This window comes from Chaetodon auriga, chromosome 24, assembly GCF_051107435.1.
Source record: "Chaetodon auriga isolate fChaAug3 chromosome 24, fChaAug3.hap1, whole genome shotgun sequence".
In the NCBI taxonomy this organism is placed as follows: Eukaryota; Metazoa; Chordata; class Actinopteri; order Chaetodontiformes; family Chaetodontidae; genus Chaetodon; species Chaetodon auriga.
Window position 1 is genome coordinate 2,007,850 of NC_135097.1, and position 19,658 is coordinate 2,027,507.

General features: G+C 47.3%; 1 protein-coding gene across 3 annotated transcripts; it reads left to right on the plus strand.

Annotated features, from left to right (window-relative positions):
- Nucleotides 1-128: 128 nt before the first annotated feature.
- LOC143317029 (uncharacterized) lies at nt 129-18,652 on the plus strand. Of its 3 annotated transcripts, XM_076724942.1 has the most exons (15): nt 129-272; nt 8,769-8,848; nt 9,407-9,892; nt 10,001-10,171; nt 10,430-10,491; nt 11,579-11,681; nt 11,790-11,875; nt 12,444-12,544; nt 13,181-13,251; nt 13,736-13,843; nt 13,968-14,038; nt 14,169-14,286; nt 14,546-14,710; nt 14,966-15,061; nt 15,143-18,652. In XM_076724942.1, the coding sequence occupies exons 3-15, from the start codon at nt 9,596-9,598 to the stop codon at nt 17,579-17,581; spliced, it is 3,888 nt and encodes a 1,295-aa protein (XP_076581057.1). In that variant the 5' UTR covers nt 129-272; nt 8,769-8,848; nt 9,407-9,595; the 3' UTR covers nt 17,582-18,652. The 3 variants fall into 3 exon arrangements, with proteins under 3 accessions (XP_076581057.1, XP_076581055.1, XP_076581056.1); XM_076724940.1 differs by having other exon boundaries at nt 11,579-11,875; XM_076724941.1 differs by lacking the exon at nt 129-272 and adding an exon at nt 8,146-8,169 and having other exon boundaries at nt 11,579-11,875.
- The last annotated feature ends 1,006 nt before the right edge of the window (nt 18,653-19,658 follow it).

Consider the following 19,658-nt stretch of genomic DNA (forward strand, 5'->3'; position numbering starts at 1 on the left):
TGTGTTAAGATATTCTTGTGTCATAGCAGGTGGGCGTGTACGAGAGAGAGCGCTTTCCCTTCCACCTGAGTGATCACGCATGCGCAGACAGCCTGGGGTCGCTCTCTCTCTCTCGCTCTCGCTCCCACGCGCATACCCGGTTCAGCGCGCGCTGCCTGTGGATGCGAGCCGGAGTCGGTCGGGGTCATTAAAATCGCTTCGCTGTACACTTGGACGTTTTCAAACGGAGGTTCCGCGCTGGAGCGTCCGCGCCGCTGAAGCCGTCCTCTCCGGTAAGTTTAGCTGATAATTGCACCCGCACGTTGTTCTTTCTTTTTAGCTTGGTTGATCTCACTGACAGTCGGCTCATCTTGGTCGGCATTACCTCAGCAGGCTAACAAGCTGTTAAACAAGGCGACACCTCACACCAGCAGACTGCGTTCAGATTCCCACAGTGTTGAAATGAGGCTACAAACAGCCTCTTTAACATCCCTGTGGTGACTGACGGCATGGTGTCCAGTCTCCACTGTGTCTCTGTGGACACTGTGAATGTTGACACAACCAAGGCGTAAAACCTACTGTAATTTTCTCATTGCGAGTCGGACTTGGGGGCACAGGGGGCCAGAGTGCAGAGGACCCCCATGTGAGGAGGGCCCTCAGAGGATGTAGAATGAGTAGCCGTGGATGTGGGGAGGGGTCCACACAGAATGCCCATGAACAGGGTACACTCATTCATGTTCATTAATGTCTTCGTGGTTCATCAGAGGGAATTCTTATTGGTCTGGTGACACTTTTAGATCACTTTTATTCTTCTGGAAATGCAGTAATACTTCGCAGATATTATCCAGTGGTCCTTCACGGAGCTGTAGTTCTACTGTGTTGTTTACTCTGCTGTGGTGTTCTTACAGTATTTTCTGCAGTGTATTTGTGGTATTCATGTTCCTGTAAGGACGTTACTGTTTGTCTCTGCTCGGAATCAGTTTATTTATACTGCGTTTATGGTGTGTACTTTCTGCAGTATTCCCATAGTGATTTGCCGTTCGTCTGAGTTTATACTGCTCACTTTATGGTGCTTTATCTTCATCCAGTAATATCCTTTCTCCAGACACGTCTTAAGTGTCAGTTTGATGTCCACAGGGTGATTCTTATGGTTTGCCTGTGATCTTCTCTGCTGAATGTCTCAATCAAACAACCTTATGTTTTGGATTTTCAGACTTTATGTAATTCTAATGATGAATTGTGCACACGCTGCAGTGCGTCTGCAGAGACACATCAGTATTTAGCAGTTTTTCAGGCCTCAGGCTGCTGAAACTCACATGACGTGTGTCAACACATAACTCAGACTCACCGACATGCAGGTGACAGAATGAACTGCACACAGCTCTTAAACCTTAGACTTTACAGTTCACAGATGGAAACCTAATGCGCCTATCAAGGGTGTGTGTTGGTCAAGGGCACTTAAGAAGCTGCTGGGGGAGTAAACCTGCAACTCCTTTGCAGACAAAGTGCTCTCAATTACTAAAAGCCCAAGAAATTCCTCTTTCTTTTCCTCTTTGCTAGCGAGACACTGTCCCACCAAACTCCATTCAGAAATCGGCTAATTTAATCTTGTGCTGCTTACTGGCTCACACACACACACCCTGTAAAACCTGAACTTTGACCATTCTTCAGTCATTGTCTTCTGGTTAATTTGGCAGAATGAACTCCATCAAGATGCTTTTGTTGTGGAGCTTTTACAGCCGTCATTCTGTCTTCATGTGCCGGCAGACAAACAGACACCTGTACCTGCTGCAGAAGCTTTCACATGCTGTTTGACTAGAAGCCTGGCTAGTGCCTGTGTCCTCTCCCGGTTCTTCCCCCAGGCCTCCTGGCAGACTGTGGCCAGGCCTCAGTGCTCCCTCAGCGGGTTGACTGTTCAGCGTGACCCCCTGACCTGCCTGGAGCTCTGGTGAAGATACCACAGGATGACATTTTAAATACAGGATGCTGTTTGGGTCTCTCTGTCCTCCCGTCGCCATGGTAACCCCGGAGGCGAGTGACACCTCTGCTGAAGAAAAGAGCCGTCAGTCGCTCTGTCGAGCCTTGAAGGAGATTTTTCTACTTTTTAACACTTTTTTGGCCCAAAGCTCAGCTGATGTGTTTTTTATGCTAATGATGTTTTGAGGGCAGTTCAGATGCTTTTCTGAGCCATGTCAATGTGGGGGGTCCTGCTTACCCCCCATCACCATCACAACACACACACACACACACACACACACACGTGTTTACTGTTGTTTGTCTGGTAAATAAGGCCGGGTCTCCTCCTCTGGGACTTTTACTGGGGTTTCCACAGCGACTGTGTTTGTACTCCATCTGTTGTATATGAGTCTGAAGCTTCTGGAAGCACTTTGAAATATTTCCTGCAGATTTCCACTTTGTTTCACAGACTTTGTTTCTGGTTCTTGGATCGTTTCTTAGACATTTGCTGGTAATTTCTCTGTAGATTCTTTTCACTGTGAGCATGCTAGCACGCTGACGTTAGCGCTCAGTAGCCTCTCAGAGACCAGCTGTGACTGTCGACTCACTTCTGAGGTGATTTGAAGCATTTTGAGTCATTTCAGATTATTTTGGAAATGGTGTCCATTGATTTCTGTGTTTTCCAGACAGGTTCTGGTTCCTTTCTGGATCATTTCTAGTTTGTGTTCATGAATATGTTCAAGTCATTTCTTGGATTTGTTTCTGTAAAGGTGAAGTCTACAGTCATTTGGTTTCATGGGGCTTTGTCTTCATTTTTCAGTAGTTTTGGGATCATTTTTAGGTTGTACAGATGCAGTTTTACTCAAGGTGTTCAACCTCTGGGACACTTCCTGATGATTTCTGAGTCGTCTCTGGGTACTTTCAGGGGGCATCGGGGGTCTCTGGACTCGTATGCTGTTTTCAGTCTTTTCATGAGGAGCTGTGTCCTCGTCCTCCAGGCTGAACCTCACACACTGGCGGTCTGCTGACCTGCTGCTGTAATCCTCAGGCTGAGGCGTTAGGAGATCTGTCACTGCTGGAGAAAGTGTGGGAGCTAATCTGCAGACTGCTGAGCAACAAGCAGCCTGCAAAGCTAAAGAAATCACCAGAGAGAGGAAAAAATACCCTGAAAGGCTGCTGTGACTCATGTTTCCACCCTGCTGGTCTCATCCAGCCTGCAGAGCTCCAGCAGCTGCCGGTCGCTCCACCGACCAGTCGATGGAGATGTTCTAGGAGTAGCTGGTCACAGTTTCTCTCTCTCGCTGCTGTAAATGAAGCTTTTCCACTCTGTGTTTGACAGCTTCGGTCTGAAAAGTCTGTCCTGACGCACATGAGTGTTCTAATAATCAGACAAAGAAAAACTGGTTTCTTATCTTGACTGAACAGACACAAAAAACATTAAAAACGAGGAGGAACGTTACATTTAAAGCCTCACAACTACAGTTAAATCCCTTTTTACAATGCACAATAGTGAAGTGTCAAATGTTGTTAAAGTAGTGCATTAAAACATGGAAAAGTACACCGAGCTCATAGAAGAGGACTGCAGCTCTGAGCACAAAGGGAGGAAAACCTGCTCGGATATAACTTTGAGTAAGAGGCTTAAATCATTGACTGAACCTCAGGACTCATTCACACTGACCAATCAGCAACAGCTCCAATGATTACAGCAAAAAAAACAAAAAAAAAACAAACTCGCAGTATTATGTGGTTCCAGGACTGTTTGAGGACGTTCTTTGTGAAATCCCAGCTTCAGCACTCGCTTCTTCTCACACTGAAAACTAAAATAGATTTTTTTCAGTTTCTAATCAATAATTGAGACAATAAGACAAGAAAGTGTTCAAGCCTGCAGTTCAAAACATGACGACTCGCTTCAGATCCTCATAAATTCAACACTTCAACTGAAAGACCAAGATTTTTTCTCACAGTTTGTTTTTTAAACAAATTTTTCTCAAACTTGAGTTTGTGAGAAGTTTAAAGCTCTGGAGCATTCCTCACGATCGATGGATCGATGGATCGATCAGTGGAGAGAATGATCGGCTGATGGTCAATAGTTCAGGATGAGCTCCGCCTCCACCTCACCTGCAGGAAGTCCAGGACGTGGTCAAACGGGACGGCGATGGCTCGACTGGAAACCATCTGAAGTCGACCGCCGCCGCGTCTCGCTCGTCCTCCGTCCTTCAGCTAAGCAGCACTTATTCTGTCCCGTCTCGTCTCTTCAGATCAGGAACTTTTGGAAAAAGCCTGAAGAGGAGTGACGGCGCCGTAGCAGTGAATTGATGGTGGTGGAGCTGGTTTTCTGTGTTTCAGCCTCTCTGCTGCAGCTCATGGACGCCAACACCAAAACCCAAGAGCTGCAACGATTTCTGTCATTTCTCATCATAAAATCAACAAAATCAACAATGTGTTGGTGTTTTTTTTAGTGCTTCAGTCTGCAGCTCTCAGCTCAAAGCCAAACAGGAGGAATCATGCCTTCGTTGGGGACTACTTTCAGCGGCGGATGAATCCACATTTGGTGCTGTAGTGACTGTTTGTGGCAGCAGGACGGTGTGTGTTCATGGAGATGAGGGAACATGTCAGCCAGGGAAACAGTGTGGCTCAGAAACGTGTTTTTCAGCGTTTCTGGACAAACATGGAGCTCAGAGAGGAAGAAGATCCATCAGGCTGTGACACACAGAACACCTGTTAGTGGACGAACGTCACCATCACCACCATCATGTGCCACTGATCACCTGCTGTGAGTCACTGCAGAGTGTCAGCCATCTTTAGTCCTGTGTGTGTGTGTGTGTGTGTGTGTGTGTGTGTGTGTGTGTGTGCGTGTGTCCTCCCTTGTCCTCAGGGTGTGCGTGTCCTCTCTTGTCCTCAGGGTGTGTGTGTGTGTGTGACAGGAGAGGTCAAATGAATTTGTACTGTAAATATTTGTCTATGCATTATTTCTCGAACAGGTTTGCAGAATGTGTGTGTGTGTGTGTGTGTGTGTGTGTGTGTGTGTGTGTGTGTGTGGTAGTTTCATTAAAAGCTCGGACACTTAAAGAATCATGGAAGTTGTCTGTTGTTCAGCAGCTCGAGCTGATTTGATCATGACTGTAATCTGATTTTTGATGAGTAATAAATGTGTTTCCATGGGTGGAGCTTTGGGTGGAGCTTTGGGTGGAGCTTGTTTGACCTCCATGAACTCTGGACGTTCACCAACACTGATGGATTCAAATGAGTGTTTGTTTATTTTCTTTTGCTGAATTTGGAGAAATTAGGTTAAAATTTGTGCTAACTTGGATGAAAACTAATAGATGAAGTTCCTTATTTGTTAGCGATCCGTTAGCCACTGAAGCTTAACGAAGTCCAGCCAATCACAGCGGCTGAAGCAGAGCTGTGGTGCCAACAGGAAGCTTCCTGTCTCAGTGTCACCTGTCAAAGTTTACCTGCCTGTATGAGGACATGTTGTCTCTAATTGACCTGCAGACAAACCGCAGCCATCCTGTTCAACCAGCTCTGAGCTTATTATCCACCGGCAGGCTGCTCTCTGATTGTTGGTCCATAATGGAGGCGCGCAGCTGGCGGCTCGGTTTACACGCCGCACGTCTAAACTGTGACGGCTGACAGGCGGTTTGTCGGGATAATCATTAGAGGACTTTTTTCATGCACCGTCACTGTCAGTTACTCATTCACTCGGCCTGGTTTGTCCTTCTCGAGCCTCGATTCCAGCGTGGAGGCGCGGCGTCTCTCCCTTGCCGTCTGCCGTCAGGATTGAGGTCAGGGCCGCCGTCGTGGGAACGTGGAGCGAAGGCGAGGGACGGATGTGCGGAAGGATCCTAACTGGGTCGGCCGAGAGAATCGGAGCAGAGACCGTCGCCGCAGATTTCCCAGCATGCATTTCAAACCGCGTCACACAAAGGTGTCATCGCCAGGTGAAAGTTGTCACGGCGTCTGGAGGAGGAAACTTATGAGCCAATCAGGTTTCACGTATATCTCATCAAACTGAGGAGCTTTCTGTTGACGGAAGAAGTACTCAGATCCTTCACTGAAGTAAAAGTACAAAATAAAATGTAGAAATACTCTCTGGAGGATTCATCCTCTGGGAACCGTGAACGTCTGGACTGTCAGTAAAAGTCCTGCATTCGTAGTAATATTGTAATATTGACAGTTGAACCACTCATCATAGTAGTACTAGTACTTGTTATAGCAGCAATAGCAGTAGTAGTACTTGTAGAAAAAGTAGTACAGTAGCAGTTGTACAATTACCATTACTGTTGGTAGTAGTAGTAGCCACAGTAGCGAAAAAGGAAAAACACAGTAGCAATAGTAGTATTAGTAGTACTACTTATAGTACTAGTGATCAATCATCTGACTCCTCATCAAGCCGTGACCTCGTTAACCAATCAGAAATCTTCGTGTGAACCGGGTCAGCCGTTTGGCCCTGGTCTATTTTTACATTCCGAGTCGTGTGATTGGATGTGGGCGATGATGTCACGGTCACTCAAAAACGGCCCTCAAAGAGAGAGAGAGTGAGTCACCGAAGCTTTTGTGTCTGAGAGTCTTTGAAGATGAGACAGAAAACAACATGGAGGCCGAGACATGAGAGGACGCCATCAGGGAGAATCCAGGAGGGAGTGGTTAATATTAATGCTCTGACCCACACACACACACACTGACACATTAACACACACACATGCTAACAAACACACATGCTAACACACACTGTGACCCCGATTTTGTTGTCTGACAAGTAAACAAACCGTCATTGTTTGTAACCCGGTCTGTTACCATGACGATCGGTAGCACTCTGACTGGTTGCCACGGTAGCGCATGGCAGCCCCACTCCCTGGCATCTGCAACACACACACACATACACACACACACACACACACACACACACACACACACACACACACGCACATGCACACACAGTCTTCTTTTGCATTCACTCTGCAAGGGAGAGAATGATGCACCAAACTCCATTAAGAATTCTGCCAATTTAGTGTTTTCATTTCTGTTTAGCAAATGCATCAAACCTCTAACTTTAGCTCAGATATTTTCTGAAGTGTTAGCATGTTCTGGTAAATTCAGCTCAACAAAGTCATCAAGTAATATTTATTTTAATGGAGAAACAGATGAACTGATTCTCACAGCTTGTTATCAGTCGGTACAAAGTAAAACTAGAGCAGAAAGGTGTTTAAAAAGTAAAAGAGACTCTGTACAGTAATCTCTGTTTCTAAAAATTTAAGCACTTTGTTTATTGCGTGTTAAAAGGAGCAAACACCTCCCTTTTCCACTGAATTAAAATTTGGCTGATACTGAAAAATCTTATGAAAGTACAATTTTACCACCTTTTCTTCTGCCTCTGTTTGATGTTTAATTTAAAGAAAAAGCAGAGCGAGGATCAGATCCACAGGTCATCATGACATCCCAATTAAATCAACAACATTTGAATTGAAAAGCTTCATAAAAATATAAAAGACCCAGGAAGGAAGGTGGAGATGTAACAGCTGGTTTTTCTGGATCACAGATGAGCTGAATTCCTCAGCAGAGTGTTTAATGTTTGATTTCATGTCTGACTAATGGTTAACTTTTGCCCAAAAGTGAGGCATCATAAAATCACTACTCTTTTAAATGGAGTTTGGATGAGACACTCTTTCTCCAAATAAAAAGATGGATCAGCAGTAATTAGGTCAGAACCAGAGTGTGTTCCTGCGGGAGATACACACAGACTGCGCACGCACACACGCACACACGCACACACACACACACACACACACACACACACACATTGTTAGCATGATTAAGTTTGAAGTTTGACGGAAGAAATCGGGCGATTGGCGATGTGGGATTAAGTTATGTAACACACTTACACACACACTCATCTTTAATTTAGCAGCAAGTGTGTATCTTGGTCGACATGTATCCAGAACTTCACACAGGGGAGTGTGTGTGTGTGTGTGTGTGTGTGTGTGTGTGTGTGTGTGTGTGTGTTTAATAATTTAACAGTGCAGGGATGTGTGTACAGTGGAGTAAACAAGGAAGAAGAACAGTTATCAGGAGGAAGATTACAGTAACTGTTCTGTTTATTGTCAGTTAGATCATCAGAGAGACCGTAGAGCAGAACGAGAGCTGAAACATGTCAGTGAGAGCAGGACGGACGGACGGACGGACGGACAGAGGGACAGACGGATGGACGGATGTCTTTGAAACGTCATCCTTGGAGTCTGTAGTCTGACAGATGAAAGCCATGCTAGCAGCTCTGTATGGCTGTGCTATCAGCTAAATGCTAACATAGCCAACATGCTCACAATGACAAATACTAGCATGCTAAGAAGTGTTTAGCGTGTTCACCGTCTTAGCCTGGCACGTTAGCTAACATTTGCTAATTAATGAACTGCCATTTCACAGAAATCCACGAACGTGATGGTGGCTCAAAGGTTAAAGGTTAAGGTAGGATTCATCCTCTGGGACCATGAATGTCTGCACACAGCTTAGTCCGTGCAGAAGGTTTGAGATATCTCAGTCTGGACCAAAAGGATGGAGCCACCGACTGACACCATCATCCCTGGAGCCGCTAACGTGGTTAGCGATCGTTAGCTAAAGACCTCAGAGCTTCTAAAAGAGCAAAAGTGTGATCATGACGGAAGTTCTTTGGATGTTTTTAGACCTTTTTAGACTGAACGATCATGACCAGAGCACAAGCACACATAAGTCTGAACAGATGGGAACTGGCTGAGGGCTGGTGGTTCAGGACGTCCGGGTCTTTGTGTTCGATGCTCCTCTGAAACACGTCAGCGCTGAATGTTTTCTCTCTCCTGCAGAGTGAAGCGTTCAACACCTGAAGTCGCAGCGCAGACAGAAAGCAGGGACGCCTCCCAACAGCTGCTGGTTTCACACTCAGGTGAGACTCATGATGTTTGAGGAGAAGGTGTGAAAGTGTGTGTGTGTGTGTGTGTGTGTGTGTGTGTGTGTGTGTGTGTGTGTGTGTGAGGAGGACGGCGATGAAGAAAGTTCAGGCTGGAGCTGTTTGATCGAGAAAACAAACACATCAAGAGAAAAGAGTCAACAGCGGCGCACACGCACCACACGAAGAGCAAATATTACGTAAAGTAGCTTGTGTTTAATTCACGTTCATTTGACGACATTTTTTAAGTGACACACACATATTTACACACACACGGGTCAGTTTGAAGAACACATGAACGTCATGGCCGCGTGCCAGCTGGATTTTGTTCGTCTCAGTGTTCATTTAGCTCAAAGACACAGATGAAATTTGACTTTTAATCAGTCGAGGACAGAAGACGAATGAGTCAATCGAGGTGTTGTTCGTTCATCTGCAGAGCTGCTGCTCGGCAGGTTTGTTGTTTCCTCCTCTTCCTCCATGCTAAGCTAAGCTAACCAGCTGCAGCTTCATGTGGTCTCCTTTAAGTTTTTCTCTTTTTTCTTAATTTCTCTCCAGCTCTCTCATTGTCTTGCCTCTGGATCTGACCTTTGACCCTTCACCGACTTCCAGTGTTCCTAAAGTGATGATCCATCTTCATCATCCTCACCCTACCCCTCGCCATGGTCACCTGTCGGCGTGGTGACCGACCTGTCCACCACCAATCCCTCCGCCTCCCCTCTCCGCTCCCGTCCAGTCGGCCACGGGATGCACGTGATGGGCAGCGTCTCCCCGGCCAATGAGAGGGAGGGTTTCTCCCTCCAGGAGGAGGGCGTGGCCTTTGCCATGCCGATGTCTCCTCCTCGTCCTCCGTTGGGATTCTCTGATATCGAGGGCAATCGGGCCAGACCGCCACCCCCTGCTCCCCCTCCTCCCCCACCTCCTCCTCCTCCCCCTCCTGCCCCCATGCAACCCCTGCTTCCAGGGCTGGGGGACCCTGCAGGAGGCCTGAGGAAGAAGAAGAGGGTGAGGAGTTTCTTCTGGAAAACGATACCAGAGGATCAGGTGGAGTCTCAGCTCTGCATCACAGAGTCACATTGTTTTTATATTAAAGATTTGTATTTACGTGTGTGTGTGTGTGTGTGTGTGTGTGTGTGTCCATGTGTGCCTCAGGTGAAGGGGCGGGCCAACCTGTGGACTCAGGGCCGAGTGCAGCAGCAGTACGAGATCGACGTCCGGACCATCGAGGAGCTGTTTGGTCAGAACGACTGTCAATCAAAGGCCAAGTCCACGCCCACCAGAGGAGGGAAGACCAGGAGCTCGTTCAGAGAGGCCCAAGAGGAGGTGTGTGTGTGTGTGTGTGTGTGTGTGTGTGTGTGTGCGTGTGCGTGTGCGTGTGTGTGCGTGTGCGTGCGTGTGCGTGCGTGTGCGTGCGTGTGCGTGTGCGTGTGTGTGTGTGTGATGCAGGGTGGCGTGTTCTGCTGTTTGTTGAAGGTGTGTGTGGACAGTTTCCACCTGGGCTCTGACCTCTCTCTCTCTCTCTCTCTCTCTCTCTCTCTCTCTCTCTCTCTCTCTCTCTGTGGGTCCATGTCTCTCGACCAGGTCTCCATCCTGGACTCGAAACGCGGGATGAACGTTGGGATTTTCCTCAAACAGTTCAAGAGGTAAATGTCACTTTCACCTGTGCAGATTTCCCATCGTTCCCTGAAGCAGCACAAAAACAACAAGTATTTCAGGCGTCACTGAAATTCCCTGAAAACAGCCAAAACCAGAACCGTGTTAGCTGCTTAGCTTAGCTTAGCTTAGCTTAGCTTAGTATAAAGACTGGAAACAGCTGTCGTTTTCACAGACAAGCTACGCGAGCTTTACTGCTTGTCTTTGCTAGCTGTTTCCACCTGTTTCCATTGTTTGGGCTGCACTTGGATAAAGAGTGACTCTGCACGCTGCTCGTGGGCCAGCGGAGGTTCATACCTGTGTCAGCCATCGTCTGACGGAGTCAGTCAGCTGTGATGAACATGCAGTTCGTGTCAGGTGTCAGCGCGTGCAGCAGATCTCCTCCATGACAGTCAGGGTGTGTGTGTGGGATGGCGTGATGTGTGTCCTCGCCCTCATCCAGGGGTGTTATGAGTAAACAGATGCCGGCATGTTGTGAAGCAGTGCAGGCAGAGACGCTCAAGACATGTGACTGAGTCCAGGTCACATCAGAGGGACGAGGCGATGGACCCAGACCGGGAGCCGTCCATGAAAAGACGTCAAGAGCAACATGAAATATATTTTAATTCAGCCACAACGATGTATTAAAGATGAATACAGAGGGACACAACATGACCACAGAGAGGCAAAACACAAACTGAAGGACAGAAAACACCTTCAGAGGACGCAGCCTGTTGTCTCATGACCTGTCCTGTCCTCACTCAGTGTGAGTCCACAGACACACCAGGTTTGGTTGAGTAACACCTCGGAGTCCTGAAGGTGTTGGGGTCGTGTTGACGGCATCGGTGAGTGTTTCCAAACACGCCGAGAGACATACAGGCATGAGGGACGGACAGGTCATTGAACATGTGTCAGAGACTGCCTCCGTCAGCACGTCGTCTGTGGACGTGTGGCCTCACGGTGATGGAATATTTCCCATGGTGCACTTTTCAGTAGCTTTAACCGATGAATGTGAGCGTATGACGAGCCTGTGGGACACTGAGGGACACTGAGGGACACTGTGGAACACATTAAATGGAAAATCTCTTCCTCCTGCAGGACCAATCAGGCGATAGTGGACGATATTCGCCACGGCAACAGTGAGCTTTATGGGGCGGAGCCTCTGAGAGAGCTGCTGAAGCTGCTGCCGGAGACAGAGGAGGTGACGCACACACACACACACACACACACACACACACACACACACACACACACACACACACACACGAGCACGCACACACTTCTTCTTCATCGGTTTCCTCTCCTGCAGGTGAAGAAGCTGAAGTCGTACCGCGGAGACGTCTCTAAGCTCTCATTGGCCGATTCCTTCGTGTACCTGCTGATTCAGCTCCCCAGGTGAGAGGCCGTGCTCACCTTTGACCTTTGAACTTATTTTAAATTAAAAATGCATCCACAGGTTAGCACACTGTAAAAAACCAAGCTGATGTTTTTTATCAATCGAGCGCAGCAAGAACACAAGAATCAGACGCACACGCAAGAGGCGGAGTTAAATCAAAGCCAGGTTCGTTTTTCAATTAGATAATAGATCCAGATAAGATAAGATAAGATAAGACTTTATTGATCCCACCCAGGGGAAATGAAGTCTTTACAGCCAGAATGTGTTCCTGAAAGCGGAGGAATAAGGACGTGAAGCGGCTGCTGAGGCTCCTCTTCCAGAACAAATGGAGGCTTTCTGCTGACGACGTGACGCCTGAGGGCTGATGGGAAATGTGCTCTTAATTTGGAGAAGCATTAGTGACTAATGGTCCCAGCATGCACTTTGGGTTTCCATCGTTGTTGTTGGGGCTACATGTGTACATGGAGACGCCTCTTCGTCCTCGTGTCTGCTCCTCTTCCTCTGGTCGACGAGGCTGGCGCTCATGTGACATGTGGATTGTTCGTTGATTTCTCTCTCTGTCTCCAGTTACTCAGTCCGTATCGAGTCCATGCTGCTGAAGGAGGAGTTTCCTGCCGTGTGCGAAGCCATGAAACGAGACATCAAGGTCCTTCGCACGGCCGCCAAAGGTAACCAATCAGTGCGCAGACCTCTTCACCGCAGACCACGACAGCACACGATGTGGATTCATCCGCCGCTGAAAATAGACATTTTTAAACAGTGAAACTAAAATATTTCCAACATTTAGTCGGAATAAACTCGCCTGCAGCAGCCATAAATCCAAATTATACATTAACCTGACTAATCAAAAATAGCTCTACATATAAACATGTCTGTAAATACACTCAATCATAGTAAAAATACAGCAGATGATCGTTAAGACGTCAAGTTTCAGTCGTCTTCGGTTCGTTGTTTTGCCTCCACGTTTGGAAAAGATGATTCAGTGAAACGTCTCACACCTGGACTATTTTCAGCAGAGTGTGTGTGAAGGTGATAACTGCCTGAGCTGTGAACTCTCTCACACACACACACACACACACACACACACACACACACTCAGGGATTTGTGGATTCTAAGCTCCTCTTTTCTTCTTTCATTGTGTGTTTTCCACTTTTTTGTGTCTCTGAGCTTCTTCTTCTTCTTCTTCTTCTTCTTCTTCTTCTTCACTGCCTCCTCTGCACTTTGAAGCAGCTGATGTTTGTTTGTTTGTTTGTTTGCGTTTCCTTTGTGCACTGATGCCAATAAAGACTTCCTCCTCCTGCAGAGTTGATGTGCTGCGAGGAGCTCCACGCTGTTCTCCACCTGGTGCTGCAGGCTGGAAACATCCTCAACGCTGTGAGTGAAAACGCTGCGCTCATGAATAATGAGGCAGGAAACGGGGGGGGGGGGGCACGGACCACCGGCTGCTCAGTGAACGCTGCTTTTCTCCTCACTAAGATGTTTAAACTGACCTCATTTACCCCAAAATCAGCTTCATGTTTGATCTCTTATGAAACTTGGGGATCTCCGCTGATTTTAAATAAAGTTCTGTGGGTTTGAATGGTTTTCAGCTGCCGGCCGAGCTCGTCGTGAGCGTCCAGCAGGTTGTTGAGAGAAGCAGCGACGGCGTTCAGACGCTCTGTTTTCTAAGATCATGACAGCAAAGACGCTCGATGCTAAAACTGAAACTGAAGTCCGCTGTCACACAGCTGGAAGCACCCGAGTAACTGAGAAGTCTTAGTGTAGAGGAGTGTGTTAGTGTCTAACTGCTGTGCTCTGTGTGTGTGTGTGTGTGTGTGTGTGTGTGTGTGTGTGTGTGTGTGTGTTGTGTGTGTTACAGGGAGGTTACGCAGGAAACGCCGTCGGTTTCAAGCTGTCGTCTCTTCTGTCTCTGGCCGACACCAAAGCCAACAAACCGGGCATGAACCTGCTGCACTTTGTCGCTCTGGTCAGTAACTGTGTGTGTGTGTGTGTGTGTGTGTGTGTGTGTGTGTGTGTGTGTGTGTGTATGCGTGTGTGTTTAAGAAATTGAAAATTGCAGATACAAACACAGATTGGTCTTTTTGCTTCAGGAAGCCCAGAAAAAAGACAACAAGCTGCTGGAGTTTCCTCTGAAGTTGAGTCACGTGCAGCCTGCTGCCAGGTCAGACGTCATGTTCTCACAGTCAACACTTCATCACACACACATTTCAGCTGCTGTAAGAAAAACTCTGTGAATATTACAGAAATACAAACACCAATAAAAATATACTGATGAGACTTCTCTTTGGCAGGATCTCCATGGAAACGCTGGACGCTGACCTGCAGTGGCTGATGTCTCGCACGCGCTCAGTAGAGGAAAACGTCCAGAGAGACACGGAGCTGCTGCAGCAGCTGGACGACTTCCTGCAGGTAACGACCCGGCAGACGTAGGAGCTGTGACGCAGAGGAAACATCAAAGTCAGTGTTTCTTTCTTTTTTTAGATGAAAGACAGCAAGCTGCAATTGGTCGAGGAGTAACTTTTAGTCAGTCGTGCCTCTCAGCTGTTCAGACCCAGTGATCATCTTAACAGACATCTGAGTCCAGCACGAAGCTCATGAAGCAACACGTTGTATCTCACGTCTTTGCGTCTTTGTCACGTGTTTCTGTGTTTCGGTGTTGGCGTCGCAGTCGGCCACCTCGTCTCTGTGCTCGCTGCGCAGCGGTCGGCAGCTGCTGAGGAAGGAAGGCAGCGAGCTGATCGACTTCTTCTGTGAAGACAGAGAAACGTTCCGATTGGACGACTGCTTCAGCATCTTCAACACCTTCTGCTCCAGGTTCACCGGTGCTGTCAAGGTACGCGTGCACAGATCCATACACACCGTTACACACAAACAACAACACACACTGGATAAGGTATTCAGATCCTGTACTAATACCACATTTTGGAATTCTAATATTAGACTGGCAGTTGCTATTCCTACAGCAGAGTCCCTTTCATGTCCTACAGATGGACTCCTGCTGCCACCTGGTGGTCAAATGGAGCAGCAGCAGTGAAAAAATGGTCGAAGAGAAATGATATAAAACTCACTCTTCTCTGTCTTTCTGAAGGAGAACATGGAGAGGGAGGCGAAGGAGGCAGCCCGTCGCCGGCGGATACAGGAGCTGGAGGAGCAGAAGAGACACTCCTGGGCCGGGGGTGAGGAGGTGGGAGGACGCACAGAACCAAACACTGAAACATGAATGAAACTGCTTCAGTACCTAAATGCTACCGTCTGATTGTTGTAGGTGGCCGGAGCGTTCAGGTTGCGCTGCAGCAGCGAGACGGACATGTCAGCCGCCATGTCACGACACGACGACGCCGGGCTGCTGCTGGAGCTTCTGACCCCTAAGTCCCGCCCCCGATCGCCACTAAACAACTCCCACAATCCTCTGGGACGCTCGGGGAGCTTACGCCGCTCCCGAAACTCTCCATCCAGCTTGCCGTCTATGGCTGCTGAGCGCGAACTGAGCACGCTTCTGGGGATGGCGACCCCTGAACACAAAGTCGCCCAGCAGAGAGGAGAGGGTGAGCGAAGGGCAGCTTCTCCATCATCCTCACCTGAACCCAGGATTAGAAGTCCAGGACTCTCCCCTCGACCACAAAGGGTCACTACATGCAGCTTCCCACAAAACCAGCAGCCTCAAGCGGGCCAGGGGGCACCGCAAACCCGCTCCTCACCTCCTAAGACCTCTTTGAGCGCACAAAACACAAACCATACAACCTCCACTTACCTCAGCTGTGATGCTACCCAGATTCAATTCAACACCATCAATCCCACAAATGAAGTTACAGTCAAACCTACCTCTGATGCAAACCAGCAATCTGACCACAACAACAACGACAACGATCGACTCAACCTGGGTTTTAGCAACCAGGGGACGCCTTCAGACCACCAGTCTGGTTTGAGGGGGGAGCTAGCTGGAGCGAACAAAGCTGCAGGCAGCATGTCTGTGATCTTAGAGAAATGCACACTGGTGTCTGAGCTGAAAGCTTTTGACAAGGTCGCCGCCCGGACCGGTCGCCTCCGTGGACGTCACCAGGACGACATGGTCATCACAGATTTGGAACAAGAGGGGAGTGGACAAATCCAGAAGAAGCAGAATAACTCCCAGATTGGGAACACAGAAAAAACTGAGACAAACTCTTCCTCATCACGCAGAGAGGAAGAGGAGGGACGAGAGGACAAGGTGATCGTCTGGTGTGTGACAGGTGTGTGCGAGGCAGCCGGCGAGCTCACACACTCTGACAACACAAACGCACAAACTGAGAAGGATCCGTATAGAAGCGACAATCAGAGAGGAAGCCAGCAAGCCTCCTCTACCCCAGCCAATAGCACGCCTTCAGAACCTCAGCCAGCCAATGAGAAGCCAGTGCCTGTACCCATCAGCAGCCAACCGGTGCCTGTCTCCCGCTGTGATGATCGATCACATCCTGTCTCCTCCCCCAGGTGGTGCCCAGTAGACCCGGCATCAGCCAATGAAGGGTCTACTCTCACTGCAGGTGCCTCCGAGGAAGATAAAGAAACAGCCAATGAAGAGGAAGAACCAGAGGGCTCCACCAATGAGAAGAGAGAAGTGGAGATTGTTCCAGAACAATCAGCAGATGAGGGGAGCAGAAATGAAACTGCTTCCTGTCGTGCAACCAATGAAAATACAGAAGCAGCTTTGTCCACTAACGGAAAAGCACAGCCGGGACCTTCGTCCAAACCATCCACCAGGAGCCTCCCTACCTCTAAAACTCGGCCTGCTGGGATGAAAACCGCAACCCCAAACACCTCCTCTGCTACCAGCAAAAGCAAACCTGTCCGCACCCTCACCAACTCTGAGAACCAGGGCATGAGGCGGGTTGTGCCCATCTCCAGAGCCAGCAGAGGGGCTCCGTCCCTGGGAAAACGTCCTGAAAAGCCACCTGGCAACGTCCGGGGATCCTCCAGCACTGCGGCACCTGCCAGTTTGACCATCTCCAACCTCAACAGCAGCTCCGTCCGACGAGGAGAGAGGCCCTCGACTGCCCCTTCATCCCGACGCTCCAGCATCAACAGGATCCCGGACGCCAAGGATTCAAAAGGCCAGAAGGTTCCAGGTCCTCAGGCATCTGCCCGAGAGCAGAACCAGGACTTGCAAAGGAAAACGTCCGTCCGAAAGCCCTTAACAAAGCCCAAACTCCAGCTGGAGGAGAAGATTTGTCGCTCTACACTGCGGGCGCTCACTCAAGGAGGTGGAGGAGGAGGCAGCGTCAGTGCCCCCGTAACTCCTTTGCACAAAGGCAGTGCTCCTTCATCATCGCCGCTTCCAGGATTCGCCCGAAGTACCGCCTCCTCTTCTTTCAGACGAACCCACACCACCCTTGCACCTCCCCATTCACTCCACACTGGCTCAGACTCATCCCCTAAATCCTCCTCAAAGACCACCTCCTCCTCCATCGCTCCTCCTGGCACCTCCTTGCCTTTGACCCGAACAGGCTCGTTGAGAGTCTCCACCACCTCCAGATCCTCAGGTCTCCTCAACCCGTCCTCCTCTTCCCTCCTGAGGAGGTCTCAGAGCATCAGGACACCTCCTCGCTCACCACTTCATGACTCACTGGTTCCCCCTAAAGGCCACCGGCGGAATGACAGCAGCACCTTCTCCGACAAGTCGGCTCACTCGAGAGACTTGAGCAAGTCCACCAGGCCGAGCTGGAGATAACAGGAGAGATCTGAGGCTGCATTCCAACATGAAGTCTAAGCAGTTTCTCCCACTCCTTCCTTCCTTGCAGGAGGTGGAGTCAGAGGAAACGTTCAAATATGAAGTATAGACTCCTATTTATGTAGGAACAATGGATGCAGTCCTGAGCAAAAAAGTGTAGCTGGAGAAGTAAAGGTGGTTACATTCCAATATGAAGAGCTGACACTTCATTCCAATAGAGAAATTAATTATCTCCTATGCATCCAAACTTAAAGCATGCTGGTGGAGAAAGGATGCATTCCATTTGAAAGCACTACGTTATGAACGCTGTGTTCACTTTAGACTGTAAAGTGTTCATGATGTGCCCTAAAAAACCACCGAGGCTGCATTCCATTTTAAACACTTTGCCTTTCAAAGCAGAATATAAATCCGAACCTCGCGTCCGTATCAGTGATGCATTGACGGCCATTGATGCAGCATGAAGTTCAGAAACAGTCACAAAGCAACAGTCACAACATCAGTAGGTCCAAACACAAATCAGTCCTCCAGTCTTCGACAGCAGCCACGTCACCCAGTTTTCACGGGAAAATGAAGGAAAGAAATAAAATGTCTGCATTTGCAAATGTGTAAGGTTTTTTTAAGCTGTAATTTCGGCAGTGTTTCTGCAACGTGACTGAATCCCAACTGATCGTTTCCTGATTAAATGACTTTATTTGATGTCGTTAGCGCCTTTTTGATTCTGCACCTTTAACTTCACTAACCAAGCTGAGGAATCTCTGTACATCAGGCCTGATTAAATTAGAAATCGTATCATTTTAATTACTCTTGTATTTCTTAAAAATTAGATTTCTAAAATCACTGAAAATCTTGATTAAAAATCATCGTTAAAACAGAGCGTTTAGTTTAGACGAGGAGATTTAAAGTGTCTCTGATTCAAACCAACAGTGTCTGACTCACTGGGAAAAGTCTGCAGTGCCAAGTTTGTCCATACGAGGATATTTGTATGTTTATGTATCTCTATTTATGTATATATGAAGTTAATATTTGATATATATAATCTATCTACTAATTAATAAAGTATTATTCCTCCAACACACTGTGCTGTTTCTGTTCACCAGAGCTCATTCACAAACTGTATACAAATACTTTGTCTTCTTCCTCTGCCGTGTTTCTTTTACCTGAAATGATACCTGGATTAGTTCATCCAATCAGAGAGCAGCTGTCTGAACACACTAAGATAGTAATATGATATACGTGCTGAACACCGTGTTAGCATGCTATTGTTAGCATTTAGCTCAAAGCACAGTCTCACAGAGCTGCTGTCATGGCTGTGGAGTCTTTTCATGCATGTTATCCAGCTGCAGAGCAATTTCAATCAGTTTGAAAGCAGAATAGCTCAACTATAAGACAATATGAAGTGTATCACAGGTTTCCTTGGATCCATATATATATATATATATATATATATATATATAGTGCCCAATGGTGGTTTGTTTTGTTTTGTTTTGTTTTTTTTTTGTATCATAAACAAGATACTGAAATTAAGGTGCAGTTGTCAACCAACAACAGGCATTTATAGTTGTGGTTAACCTGTAAAATGTGAGAATGCAGAAACTATTAACACAGGACAAGACACCCAAAAGTCAAGTCAGGGGGAAAACACACAAAAAACACAGAAATGAGCGCAACAGGTGAAAATCCAGCCCAAAATCAACATAGAAAATGACTACATGTTTTGGGAGATAAACCATTTGTGGACAAAGTCTTTAGATTTGTGAAAACACAAAGCAGATGGACTCAGCTGTATTTTTACTGGTATTTGTGTTCATAGTTTACCATTATACCATCTTTTTAAAGTAAATGTATTACATGTATTGCTATTAAAATTGGATTATTATTATTATTATTATTATTATTATTATTATTATTATTATTATTATTATTTCGGTATGAATTAACTGTAATAAAGTATTTCAAGTATTGTCATTATTAAAAGTAGTGAACTATAAAATTAAAGATTAAAAAAATACAAATTTTGCTCAAAAATCAAGTGGCGCGTAAACAGGGCGCGTGACGTCATCAATCTGCGCCAAACAAC

Bases quoted from the DNA above. Each gene is read 5' to 3' on its own strand.
- LOC143317029 (XM_076724940.1), top strand. From the start codon at position 9,596: ATGCACGTGATGGGCAGCGTCTCCCCGGCCAATGAGAGGGAGGGTTTC. The intron at 9,893-10,000 runs GTGGAGTCTCAG...TGTGTGCCTCAG, and splicing joins AAACGATACCAGAGGATCAG to GTGAAGGGGCGGGCCAACCT. The intron at 11,876-12,443 runs GTGAGAGGCCGT...CTCTGTCTCCAG, and splicing joins CTGCTGATTCAGCTCCCCAG to TTACTCAGTCCGTATCGAGT.